The sequence below is a fragment of the Sorghum bicolor genome, chromosome 3 (genome assembly GCF_000003195.3).
Source record: "Sorghum bicolor cultivar BTx623 chromosome 3, Sorghum_bicolor_NCBIv3, whole genome shotgun sequence".
Lineage (NCBI taxonomy): Eukaryota > Viridiplantae > Streptophyta > Magnoliopsida > Poales > Poaceae > Sorghum > Sorghum bicolor.
Window position 1 is genome coordinate 74269211 of NC_012872.2, and position 12792 is coordinate 74282002.

The 12792-nt window shown below is 42.3% G+C and overlaps 3 protein-coding genes across 4 annotated transcripts; 2 read left to right on the forward strand and 1 right to left on the reverse strand.

Moving 5' to 3' along the window:
• Nucleotides 41-2737, reverse strand: LOC110433578 (probable dual-specificity RNA methyltransferase RlmN). The gene is made up of 10 exons (XM_021455992.1): nucleotides 2510-2737; nucleotides 2327-2402; nucleotides 2110-2207; nucleotides 1873-1977; nucleotides 1682-1768; nucleotides 1481-1597; nucleotides 1262-1365; nucleotides 788-927; nucleotides 539-675; nucleotides 41-442 (listed from the first exon to the last, which is right to left on the reverse strand). Exons 1-10 carry the CDS (start codon nucleotides 2702-2704, stop codon nucleotides 302-304), a joined length of 1200 nt encoding a protein of 399 aa, XP_021311667.1. The 5' UTR covers nucleotides 2705-2737; the 3' UTR covers nucleotides 41-301.
• On the forward strand, nucleotides 6305-9647 carry LOC8078059 (protein TRIGALACTOSYLDIACYLGLYCEROL 2, chloroplastic). 2 transcript variants are annotated; one of them, XM_021458073.1, is made up of 6 exons: nucleotides 6305-6536; nucleotides 6654-7202; nucleotides 7547-7876; nucleotides 8596-8711; nucleotides 9009-9099; nucleotides 9198-9590. In XM_021458073.1, exons 2-6 carry the CDS (start codon nucleotides 6690-6692, stop codon nucleotides 9288-9290), a joined length of 1143 nt encoding a protein of 380 aa, XP_021313748.1. In that variant the 5' UTR covers nucleotides 6305-6536; nucleotides 6654-6689; the 3' UTR covers nucleotides 9291-9590. The 2 variants fall into 2 exon arrangements, with proteins under 2 accessions (XP_021313748.1, XP_002457028.1); XM_002456983.2 differs by having other exon boundaries at nucleotides 6305-7202; nucleotides 9198-9647.
• LOC8078060 (outer envelope pore protein 16, chloroplastic) lies at nucleotides 10064-11429 on the forward strand. Its single transcript, XM_002456984.2, has 6 exons — nucleotides 10064-10238; nucleotides 10368-10419; nucleotides 10555-10586; nucleotides 10733-10766; nucleotides 10917-10984; nucleotides 11126-11429. Exons 1-6 carry the CDS (start codon nucleotides 10125-10127, stop codon nucleotides 11270-11272), a joined length of 447 nt encoding a protein of 148 aa, XP_002457029.2. The 5' UTR covers nucleotides 10064-10124; the 3' UTR covers nucleotides 11273-11429.

Genomic DNA, 12792 nt, shown 5'->3' on the forward strand with positions numbered 1-12792 from the left:
CCCCGCCCAAAAGTAGCCGGCCGGGGAAAAACAGAGAAAGTGATGAAATGAGCCGTGTAACAAAGATCGGTTCTATAATAATATCTGAGACAAGCATGGTAATTGCAGCTCATGATATCAGATGGGCACGCGCAGAATGTTCCAAAATTCTCTAGCGGTATGCATACCTTGCTGTCACTTTACAACACCTATATTGTTCCCCAGCAGTTAAACGGCGATTTTGTATGCTTGAATTGGCTGCGTCGACCTCATAGGTATTCTCATTAAGAAGCTACGATGGTGGGCTGAGCTCTGTGGAGGGTCACGCTTCAATTGCAAGCAGTGGATTCTTCTGGAACTCATTTCTCAGCTGCCCACAGGCTGCGTTAGCATCAAGCCCACGGGTCTGTCGAACGCTGACGGTTATCTTCCGAGCTTCTAAAGCATCCACAAATGCTTGAACCTAATTTGCAGTTCATTTTAACCATGTAAAAAAAGATCAGTAACTCATTACGAAATAGTCTTTCTTTGTTTATTATAGGACAGAAAGCACACATACCACTTTTCTGTAAGGTCTCTTGTACTCGGAGCCTTCAATTGGGTTATAGGGAATCAGGTTCACATGGTAACCACCTCCACACGTACGAAGTAGTTCAGCTAGCTCTTCGGCATGCTCCTTTTCATCGTTGATCCCAGCTGGCCACGAAATTCACTTCAGTCATGTTAGTATCGCAAAAACCTAGGCACACAATAGATGAAAACTTAGTAATATGTTACTCCTGAAGCAGATAGACAGATAGATAGATACCTAGCAGAGTGTACTCAAAGGATACTCTGCGCCCAGTTTCAAGGAAGTAATTCTTGCAGTCATCCATCAGTGCTCCCAAGGGGTAAGACTTGGCACTAGGAACAATTGTCTCCCGCAGCTTCTGATTTGGGGCATGCAGACTGATTTCAAATATGACAGACTTGTCAGCAACAAATTAGAGAGAAAGAAAAAACAGTGGTGCATCTGCTTCTTGGTTCGTTATTATGTGTTGCTGCTCAACCAGAAATTGTGCAATCAAAGCTTTGAAATAATTATATTCTGATGACCAGATATCATACTTCAGTATATTAAAAAAAATTCAGATAACTAGAATAGGGCTCAAGTTTTGTGACTGGGAGTGTTTTTGCAAGCAAAAAATGAGAGCCCTGTAATGTAGCATGGTGACTGACCGCCAGTGCCAAAGGTATGTGAAGTACCGCAGGTTATGCCATATTCAAATTCGTAATAACATACCTGACAGCCAGTGTTGACTGAAGCTTATGAGACGCTAGCATTTTTATCGTATTAGGAACACCAACTGTAGATATTGTCATCATCCTTTGCCCAATTTTTAGTTCCTGACAGCAGGAAATACATGCACTTATTAAAGGTATATGGAGAGTAATTTGTGGTAATTTTTCACATTAAATTGGCAGTGTGAGAGGAACATAGCCTAGTTACTTGTCAACAGACCTTATTGAAGCATCGGTGTGCTTCTAGAACTGACTTGAGGTTCATCATGGGCTCACCCATCCCCATGAACACAACATTTGTCACCCTTTGTTTGAACGTCTCCTCGATGGCCAACACCTGCAATGGCAGAATATTTAATGTTGTAGGCAGCAATGTTACATTGGGAGCTGAAGAAAGACAAAGGGATTGCTGGGGGAGGACCTGCTCAACGATCTCATTTGGTTGAAGGTTCCTTGCAAACCCTCCCTTGCCCGTGGCACAAAATGAGCAACGTAAGGGGCAGCCGACCTGTATATGCATTAAAAACGTCAAAAGAAAGAAAGAGAAAAATTTGGCACACATACTACAGTTTGAATAACAGTGCCCAATAGTAGAGATTCCACTGACAGCACCTGTGATGAAACACAGGCGGTGAGCCTAGAAGAGCCTTTGTTGTCATCATCAACAGGAATCCCTACTGTCTCAATCAACCGGTTATCCTCCAACTTGAGAAGTATCTACAAGGATGGAGAGAGTTGCCATGAGCACCTAGACTAGTGCACCTGTAAATGCCAGCAGCATACGAGAACAATGGCAGTGCACACAGGGCTATTTGTTTGATTACTGATTGTCTGTCAGTATATGATGACCTTGGTAGTGCCATCCGAGGCTGTGACGGCGTGGTGCACTGGTGACCGGCCAGCACTCCACCCAGCGCCAAGCAACGCCTCCCGGAATGCCTTGGGCACTGCCAGTGAATACAATCAAGATTTAGACACTACCAGTTGGTTGGTTGAGGGAAGCAAAAGTGCAAACAGGTGGCTTGCATGAATAAAATGAAAGCTCCTGGCCCGGCCCCACACCCACCGTGGTTGAAATCTTGGATTTGCTTGGCTCTTGATTTGTAGAGGAGGTCGTGCAGCTGCTTGCCCCGGTAGCTTTCCTGTGCAAGCGGAATCAAAAGTCGGATAAGGCAAAGGCAGGCAGGTAAGGTAACCGAAGCAAACAAAACCTCCCGCGGGTGCAGTGCATTGGGTCTGGGTCTGGTACCTCGCCGAGATCGAGGGCGAGCTGGCGGAGCTGAGGCTCCGAGAGGCCGAGCAGCGCGCGGCGGGAAGTCCCCTGAGACTTGATGGGGGCGGGGGCGGGGGCTGAGGCGGACACGGTGGCGGTGGCGGTGGCGGTGGCGCTAGCGCGGAGCGCACGGGCGAGGGGAGCGGCGCGGACGTGCTGGGGAGCAGCCATTTCCTCCTGGTCCTGGATTACGGATGGGGGCAGGCAAGGCTGGCTCTTTAGGATTTTTTCCTTCCCTTTTTCACATGGTACAGCCATTTGGGCCTCTCTAAAGGGCCCACGTAGGAGCACATATTTTTGGGCCTGGCCTCTAGCTTGCCTTTTGTTTTCTGTTCTTGTTAGCTTTCCCCCTCTCACTCTCTCTCTCTCTCTCTTTCATTTCCCTCTCTTTGGATTTGGAAATATGACGATTATATGGAGTACATGTGTATATTTTCCTCGTTTCTCATAATATAAATAATTATTACTGTATGTAGCATAAAAAAAGATGATGCTGTAGGTGTGCACGCTGACATACATAGAGAGAGAGAGAGAGGAGGAGAAATAAGCATTTGCATGCAAATTAATTAAAAAGGAGGAGATGGAGGAAGAGACGAAGAAATCAACTGATGGTGATGGTTTAATGATTGATTATTTATGGATCCATTTATTTTTCTTTAATTGACTAATTATTACAACCAAGTCAATGTCATCACCCAGTAGCAGTAGTTCAGCTAACTAGCGGATGGCATGAGAAAGAATATTCTACACTTATTACTTAACTAGGTAGTGTGATTGTACGTTGCTACATAACAACAAAATTTTTGAACTAAAAACATATGAATCGTATAATAAGATAATAATATAGTAAAGTTAAATATTGATGTTAAACCGATATAATAGGAGGTGGGTATTTAATTAACAGCCTAACAGGCCATGTTAGTGCCAAGTTTTTTTTTTTGAAGGCACAGAAGAAAAGGACAAAGAAAGTAAGAGTTATTTTTTATTTTTGGTTTTTAGTTTTGCTTCTTTTCGGCAAAGATGGATATGCTAGTGGTGAATCTGGTGCATACACCGTGTACAAGTGAGAGTCAGTATTACAAAAAACAAACTTACTCCACTATATATTGATTTTTTGATGATACAGTTTTATCCCATTTTGGTACTCCAGAAACTGGCAGACGATATTGATTGCCGCATTGTAACTGTAGAATGTACAAGTTAGGTGATATGCTTATTGAATTTGAAGGATATTCATTTATAGTTCAAGTTTGTTTGTAATTGTAAACTTGTGATAGTGTTTGAGAATGAGAAGGTGCCTGTCCTGGCACTGGCAGTAATGGATCTAGAGCCTTTAATTGTGAGATTGAGAGAGACTTGTGATGAAGAAGGGAAGGAACATGTGGCAGCCAAAGCATGTGTAAAGCATGCTGGGCAGGTGTGGGCCTGTAGTCAATGCAAGACAATATTCCCAGTGCTGTGTTGTGTTGATTCCTTGGCCCCTTTGCCAGCTTGTCAAACAATCATAATTGGATACTTTTCCCTGACTTTGGTTAACCAGATTATGTGCATGCTATTTGCCGTGGTCGCTTGCCTAAGATGAGAGTGAATCATATGGCAAAGCTTTGATTTCTTGTAAGTGGATGCCCCTATTTCCAGCTGACTGATATGAAAAGTCCTATTCTCCTGTCGCTTGTGTTGCGGTAACTATGTTGCAGAAGATGACTATTATATTGTTGAAAAAAGTAATAAGTAATAGAAAAAGAGAATCTTGTGGCTATGAGACCTTCGCGCTAGCCAACTGCGCCACCACCCCACGGGATGTCCAATTGGGCCTTGTTTAGTTTCAAAAAATTTACAAATTTTTTTATATTTTTTCTATCCTATCGAATCTTTAGATGCATGCATATAACATTAAAAATAAACAAAAATAAAAATTAATATCACATCGAATCTTTAGATGCATGCACGTAGCATTAGAAATAAATAAAAATAAAAACTAATTACATAGTTTACCTTTAATTTACGAGACGAGTCTTTTAAACCTAGTTAGTCCATAATTAGATAATATTTGTCAAATACAAACGAAAGTGCTACAATATCTATTTTGCAAAAAAAAAAATTGAAACTAAACAAGCAGCTCTCTGTGCATAATGTGCCACCATGGAAGGTCGAAGTTTGGATGAAGCCATTAAATAAAAGATACGTAGTAGTACTATTTGTGTACATATATTTTTTTTTCTCGTTTTGTTGCATGGGTTTACAGAGACCAAGAGAGCCGAGGAGATAGGATTTGGGGAGGTGCTACCACTCTTTCCATCTATTTGAATCTATAATTTCCCTTGTAATTTATAACTTGTAGAAATAAAAGTTTGATAATTAAAAAATTTCTAAATACAAATTTAATATAATTACTTGTATAGTATGTACAGGCTAATTGTTAGTAAAAAACAATAAAGATTAATTTTTTAAAATAGGTGCAAATCAGTGTCACTCTATTTTAAAATAATACAACGAAAATGGTCGCATCGTCCCAGCCTCTTTTTGTGTAAAGAAACTAAAAAATAGAAGGACATGTAAGATGTTGCGAGCTTGGGATGATGCATTACTTTTGGCAGCACTGCTAGAAGAGAAAACGAAAGTAGCTTCACCGTAACTGAGCAAGGTCAAATATTTAACTATAAACCAAGTGATAATAGACAAGTTATATAATAAGTTATTAAGACATATTTTCTTTCCTATTCCTCCTCACAACATTAACTATTTGGACCCACTCTTATACATCTGTACCTAGCTTGGTGCTTGCATGATAGTCAAGCTATCATCTCTCATATCTTCTCTCCTCCGCATGCGACTATATCAAAGTGCGAGAATGAAGATCTCCATATATCTTTATCGTGGCTGCTTCTCTCCCGAGGTCCAGTGTCCCCGATGGAGACATCATCAACAGAAGTATAGATTTCTCCGAGCAAAATGAGTTTGCTGTTGTAAGCGGGCTCATTTGTACTTGTCTAACAGTTGTAGCTTTAGTGTTACTCTCTTCGTCTATAAAAAAATATAATTATGAGATCCATATCAATCAAAATAACTCAAGTTTGACTGAGTTTATAGTAAATAATATTAGCTTTTATGTTTCTAAACAAAATTTATTATAAAAATATACCCTATAACTAATCTAGCGGTACTTTATTTTATATATCATGAATGATAGTATTCTTTTATATAAATTTAATTAAAATTTAAATAGCTTGACTTCTTAAAAAAATGATAATTACATTTTTTTTTCAAAGACAGAGGGAAGGGAGTACAATGTACAAGTTAGTTCTTTTTGGGACACGTTGTCTCAAAAGTCTGTACTCTGGTTCTAATGATAATATACTTGAGTACTTGTAAAAAAAAAAAGGAAAACGAACGTGCCACACGCACTGTCATCATTCATCTTAGGGCGGAGATGAAAATTTTTTTGATGTCGTATCGGATATGTTTTGGAAGCTAATAAAAAAACAAATTATATAGCTCATCTGGAAACTGCAAGACAAATCTATTAAGCATAATTAATCTATCATTAGCACATGTGGGTTACCGTAGCACTTAAGGCTAATCATAGACTAACTAGGCTTAAAAGATTCGTCTCGTGATTTTTAACCAAACTGTGTAATTAGTTTATTTTTTTATCTACATTTAATGTTCTATGGATGTGTCCAAAGATTTGATGGGATGGATGAAAAAATTTTAGGTGAGGGCCTTAGCAGAAGAGATGGAAAAAAACTCGAATTGGTGGGTAGGGTGGGTGGGTTGCGAGTTGGGAGTCCGACGGGACGGTGCCGCGCCGCACGCCCGCACCTCTCGTCTCGTGCAGGTGCGGACCGGTGCAGTGCAGTCGTGCGTGCTCGCTTTTCTTCCTCCGCACCGGCACGGCGGCACCTCCACCGCTTCTTCTTCTCCTTCGTCCGCCGCCGCGCTTACGAAGAGTCTGGGACGATGCAACCGCTTCCGCGTTATTATTAGCAAAAAATAAAAAAGGGTAATCTAATCTCCCCTTGCAAATTGCAATAGAGTCATCCAAATCCAAATCCAAATCCAAATCCAAATCCAAACCCCCCTCAACTCAACCTCAACCTGTCTTGATTTGACTTTGCAGGATCCGTCCGAGAACAGCCACTAGTCTCCGTCTCCGATGCCGTCCTCGATGGCTAAATCCCTCCTCCTCCCTCCCCCCTTCGTCTCCGTCTCACCCCGCCCGCACCCTCACCCGCGCGCCGGCTTCCCTGTCCTCAAGCCCCGCCGCACCATGCTGCTGGCCGCCACCGGCGGGGACGCCACGCCCGCGCCCGCGCCAGACGCCGACGCCAACTCCAGCACCAACCCTCTCGCCGCGCTCGTCGAGGTGCCCCGCGCGCTATGGCGCCGCACCCTGCAGCCCCTCGGCGACTACGGCTTCGGCAAGCGCAGCGTCTGGGAGGGCGGCGTCGGCCTCTTCATGGTCTCCGGGGCCGCCCTCCTCGCCCTCGCCCTCGCATGGCTCAGGGGATTCCAGCTCCGCTCCCGCTTCCGCAAGTACAACACCGTCTTCGAGTTCACGCAGGCGTGCGGCATCTGCGTCGGCACGCCCGTCCGGATACGAGGGGTCACCGTCGGATCCGTCGTCCGCGTCGACTCCTCCCTCAGGAGCATCGATGCCACCGTCGAGGTCACCCTCTCTCTCTCTCTCTCTCATGCTTCATTCATTCCCATGTCTTCTTCTGATACTAGTACTGCTTTGCCTGCCCTGCCTGATTAATTAAACAACCTACATTCCTTTTCTGTTCCTCAAATTATTGTTAACTGCATTGCCTCAGTGCTTACCAAAGCAGCTTGTTCTGATCTCATGGATAAAAGGCATTTCCTCTGGTCCAACCACCTCTATCCCTATCGATGACCCCATCTCTACCATCCATATGTTCATCTATCTATCATTATCTGCATTGTGTTTCAAAATTTCTTCGGGTGTTGTTATTGAGCTGAATTTGTCCTCTCTGTTTTCTTTTGTTGCAGGTTGAAGATGATAAAATCATCATACCACGGAATTCAGTGGTCGAGGTGAACCAGTCCGGTCTTCTAATGGAGACACTCATTGATATCACACCCAAGGATCCACTCCCTGCACCTTCAGTAGGACCACTTGACCCTGACTGCACCAAAGAAGGCTTGATTCTCTGTGACAAAGAGAGGATGAAAGGACAGCAAGGTGTAAGCTTAGACGCATTGGTGGGGATATTTACTCGTCTAGGTCGAGACATGGAGGAGATTGGCGTTAGCAAAAGCTATAAGTTGGCTGAAAAAGTTGCAACTATAATGGAAGAAGCACAGCCTCTTCTTACACGGGTACATTCCTTTTTTCCAATTATTTTCCTATCCATTTGCAATCTTACAATTTATTACCTTGATGGAATGCCTGTGCAACCAGTTTGTTTCAGTCAGTACCGCTAAGCAGGGTTGCATGTTTCAAATGCCTTTTTATTCCCTATAATCTCTTAGCCCCTCATTCTGCATAGCCCCGCAACTTTTCCCAACATACCACCATGTGCCAAGGATCAAAAATTCCCTAATTAATTATTTATTATCAAAATAGATTTCCACTTCAACTTATTTGCCTTGGCACACTACTAGATATCCCAAATACCAGCATGCTAGCTCTGCAATCAGCAATGGCTCATACCTTGGTGAGACTTGTGCTTAACTTAGTGAGACTTGAACTCGACTACTGAAATGTTGCAGAGCAGGTCCACTATGCAGCATAACTTCCCGTGCTGGGATGTTTACTTGCCTTTGCTTTATGAGTTATGGTCAGGAGGAGGGGACCTCCACTTAGTTGGAGTGTGGTGTTAGGTTGTTATTCTTCTTCTTCCCTTTTTTTTAGGGGGTGGGGGGAGGGGGGAAAGATGTTTGGTTATTCTTCCTTGCATGCTTTCAGAAATTAAAACAATGGGCGGAGTGTGGTTCTTCCTTATTCTGTTTGCAAAATATGGTTAGAATTGTGTTGGAAGTTACTTGTGCTGTTGAATATGATATATACATGGAATTAAACGGTAGTTGTGGAACAGATTGAGGCCTTGGCTGAAGAAATGCAACCTTTACTCTCTGAGGTTCGTGAAAGTGATCTGCTGAAGGATGTGGAGACTATAGCTAAAGGCCTGGCTGATGCGTCTGGTGACCTAAGGTACCACTGGAAAGCCCTTCTATTCAGTAGCATATAATCTTTATACATGAAGCATCTTGCTTTTGCTCCCTTTTGTGGAATACTTACATATGCAGTGACTAGTGAGGCTTGCCAGTAACCAGGGATGAACTGGCAATAATTTGATGATTTCAGTTTATTTTTATGCACAGCAGAACAAGTCCTAGTGTGCTGTAATAAGTGCATTATAATGATAGGTTAATCACAGAATCTAGTTCCCGGTTAGCGAGTAATGTTTTTCTAGACCCTTTTAAACTTTTTCCTTGTGCTGGCTTGCAGAAAGCTGAAGTCGTCCATGCTTACTCCAGAGAACACAGATCTTATTAAGCAGTCTATTTTCACCCTTATATTTACCCTGAAGAACATTGAGGTCTGTCCTTATTACTTTACCCTGCATCTTGCAGTATCTGTTTCTGGAACTGAACGACATGGCCTTACCTTTATTCGTTAAATTTAAATTTAATTCAGAGTATCAGCTCGGACATCTCTGGGTTCACTGGCGATGAGACGACAAGGCGGAACATCAAGCTTCTGATCAAGTCTCTCAGCAGGCTATTGTGATTGGTTTTTCAGTGCGCAGGAAAAAAGAAATGATGGATTGCTTTGCTTTGCTTTGCTTGAGACGGGGAGTTGATGCTTTGCTGGTACTGGTAGAGTAGGGTGGCAGGAGTAGCTAATTAATGTTCCACAAGATTTTGATAATTCTGGTTCCAAGTTTTTAAAAAATCTTGAACAATCTAAAAACTCGATCTCGGTCAATCACGAAAAGAGCAGGCATGAGGAGAGAGATGGATCTCCCTCCTTGTTGAGCTGTTGTAAGTCATCATCATCATAAATAGTAGGCCCATTTTTTCGGTTGTACATCAGCTGTTGGAAATGTGCAACCAAGTTAAGAAATATATATTTTTCTGTTGTTTTGGTTGTTGCAAACGGTTGAAGCTTATGACGAGGCCGGGGGGGGGGGGGGGGGGGGGGGGATGGTGTAGTCTATAGTACTCAAGCTCACAATGGCTTTGCTTTGGCGACTGGGATGGAAATCTGGAAAGACACGCCGGAGAATGCAGATGTTGGGAAAGGCGCCGAAGTAGCCTGGAATGAATGAATGAAGTGGTCGTCTAGATCAGGGTCATGCCAATGCATGACAAACAAGATCCGCACATTAGTTGTCCGGCCTGGTCAACTCAACTTTACCACTCGTTCAAATTGTATAACCGAAACGTACGCACCACCACTGCAAATGCAAGACACACACTGCATATGCATGTATATATATATATAGGAAGGAGGAGGAGGAGGAGGAGGAGGAGGAGGAGGAGGAGGAGGAGGACTGATCACCATAACAGCCTTCCCAGGACCGAGTTAAATCCAAATCCAAGCTAAGACTAACATAATATAATGCCTCACGGCGGCTTCTCCGGCAGCCTGACGTCACCGAAATTCGACTTTGCCGTGGACATGGGCCATCCTTTCCTCAACCGCACCGTCGACGGCTTCATCAGGATCGGCGCCGTATATATGTTACATCTTTTTCTTTTATTACTTCAGTCAATCAATCAATTGCATGCATTATATACCCGTCATCTAGACTATATTCTTCCATGCCATGTCGTCATGCATGCGTATGCGTATACAATACAGGTTGGCGGTTGCAAGGTCGCCGCCGAGGAAACCTTCGAGTGCCTGCAAAGAGGTTAGATGGCTTATGCTCATCTCCTGCTCCCACCCATCATTTCATTTGTGCAAGTGTTGCAATTAAACTCGATCGAGAGGCTCCCTGCTTGTCCGTCAAATAAAGGACTTAATTGATTCTATATCATGCATGCAGGGGACGTTTCCAAGCACAAAGTCGAGCACGCGGTTAGACCATGCATTTCATTCCATCCTGCCTCTTGTCTTCTGCGTTCCAACAACGCAAACACAAATACTACGGACGACGGATCTCATCATGATCGAGTACGCTCGACGATCATAATTAATTACCTCTATAATCTCTGTGCATGCAGCTGAAGAAAATGTGCAAGGAAGGCGCCTACTGGGGTATGTTCACTGTAGTTGTAGCACATCATTTTAATTAATAATGCATGCATCCCTCCCAGCTTATAATTAACCAAAAAAGAAAAAAAAATTATGGCATGGCCGGATGACCTAATAACACACATGTATATATGTACGTACATGCATGTTCAGGTACTGTTGCTGGTGTATACGTCGGGGTGGAGTACGGAATCCAGAAGATCCGTGGACACAGGGACTGGGTGGGTATTCATTTAGGAGAGAGGCTCATAAATTAATTAAAGAGGAATATATATATATATATATATATATATATATATATATATATATATATATATATATATATATGATCGAATTCCATTGGTAACGTACGGTTATTGCAGAAGAACGCGATGGTTGGAGGTGCCCTGACGGGAGCCTTGGTGTCTGCCGTGAACAACCACCACCGGCACAACGTGGTGAAGAACGCCATCACCGGAGGAGCCATCGCAACGGCCGCCGAGTTTCTCACCCACCTCACCTCATCATGATTATATTCATGACCCACACCTCTCGTTACCTCATCCGATCCGCTCCATCCATCTATTTTTTCTAGCTTGATAAATGATGATGTACTATATTGTATTGTATTGTATTGTATTGTATTGTATTGTATTGTATTGTATTGTATTATATTATATTATATTATATTATATTATATTATATTATATTATATTATATTATATTATATTATATTATATTATATTATATTATATTATATTATATTATATTATATTATATTATATTATATTATATTATATTATATTATAATAATAAAATATTATATAATAAAAATCAATTAATTAACTTTCTTTTTTCTCTGCTAACCGAGCCTCTGACTTCAAATTGCTCTTTATTTTTAGTTAAATTTAATTAAAATAGTTATTTTGAAACAGCCTTAGTTGTTTTGAATTTCTTGAGAAGTCATCTGGGACCGCCTCTAGCGACGCCAGGAATGGAGAAAGCTAAGCACCATATACATGGTTGGGTTATTAACTCAAGATACATAATAACAAGGAGGGCTAGGAATGGAGAAAGCTAAGCACCATTTACATGGTTAGGTTATTAACTCAGAGATGCAAAACAAGGAGGGCGAGAAAAAAAAGAACACCAACAACATACATGAGAAGAGGAAGAAACAACCAATAACAACAACATGAGGAGGAACAATGCTACAAGGTCAAGACACAAACTCTCACGATGGAGGCAGGGTCGTTGATCGACGAATAATGCATCACTAAGTAACAATCCCAAATGATCTTCAACTAACATAAACATATGATAGTCATGATGTACATAATCTATAGAGCACATTCAGGACCCTGTCATCTTCCTCCAATGCCCCTAGATGGGAGGAATACTAAAGGGAGGGAGAATTGACAACTGGAGAACTAGGAGATACAAGAGAGGGGATTATGGCATCGCTAACCCAACATATATGCAATCGAGGATCCTTGAGGACTTGAAGGCAAAGAAATTGGCAGACACCATCCAATGAACATCTTGTGCACCTATAGGGATGTGTAAGTAAAGGACCCTATAGAAATATTGTAGTTAAGCCTGAGAGAACCCTCCATGGCGATTCCCATGATGTTGATGATGTCGCCGCCACCAGCCTAGAAGAACTGAAGCTATATTTTCACTAGGAGGTACCCTACAATTACAAGATGGTCTCCAAGGAGGTTGTCGACACTTGAGGGTGTCACCTATAATATCATCGATAGGTTAAGTATGACTTTCGCCAAAGCCCCTTGAGCCTATGAACTGTACAAACGAGTCCAAAGTGCTCTTGATGTCTAGTCCCTTTCCAACAACAATCGTGGGTGTGTAGGGCTAGGCCTATTTTCCTTTGATCTATTGGTGACAAGCTACTTCTCCAAATATTAGCTCAATGTTTTTCTCTTCCTCTAGCCCGTTTCCTTCGCCTCTCCATCTTCTCCCTCAACTCCATACTCTTCATTGTAAAGGGGAGTAATAGCCCACAACTTGCTTCATTGTTGAGAATAGCCTA

Bases quoted from the DNA above. Each gene is read 5' to 3' on its own strand.
- LOC8078060 (XM_002456984.2), top strand. From the start codon at position 10,125: ATGCCTCACGGCGGCTTCTCCGGCAGCCTGACGTCACCGAAATTCGAC. The intron at 10,239-10,367 runs GTATATATGTTA...TATACAATACAG, and splicing joins GCTTCATCAGGATCGGCGCC to GTTGGCGGTTGCAAGGTCGC. The intron at 10,985-11,125 runs GTGGGTATTCAT...CGGTTATTGCAG, and splicing joins TCCGTGGACACAGGGACTGG to AAGAACGCGATGGTTGGAGG.
- LOC8078059 (XM_002456983.2), top strand. From the start codon at position 6,690: ATGCCGTCCTCGATGGCTAAATCCCTCCTCCTCCCTCCCCCCTTCGTC. The intron at 7,203-7,546 runs GTCACCCTCTCT...CTTTTGTTGCAG, and splicing joins GCATCGATGCCACCGTCGAG to GTTGAAGATGATAAAATCAT. The intron at 8,712-9,008 runs GTACCACTGGAA...GCTGGCTTGCAG, and splicing joins GATGCGTCTGGTGACCTAAG to AAAGCTGAAGTCGTCCATGC.
- LOC110433578 (XM_021455992.1), bottom strand. From the start codon at position 2,704: ATGGCTGCTCCCCAGCACGTCCGCGCCGCTCCCCTCGCCCGTGCGCTC. The intron at 2,403-2,509 runs GTACCAGACCCA...CCGCTTGCACAG, and splicing joins TCGCCCTCGATCTCGGCGAG to GAAAGCTACCGGGGCAAGCA. The intron at 1,598-1,681 runs GTCCTCCCCCAG...CTGCCATTGCAG, and splicing joins CAAATGAGATCGTTGAGCAG to GTGTTGGCCATCGAGGAGAC.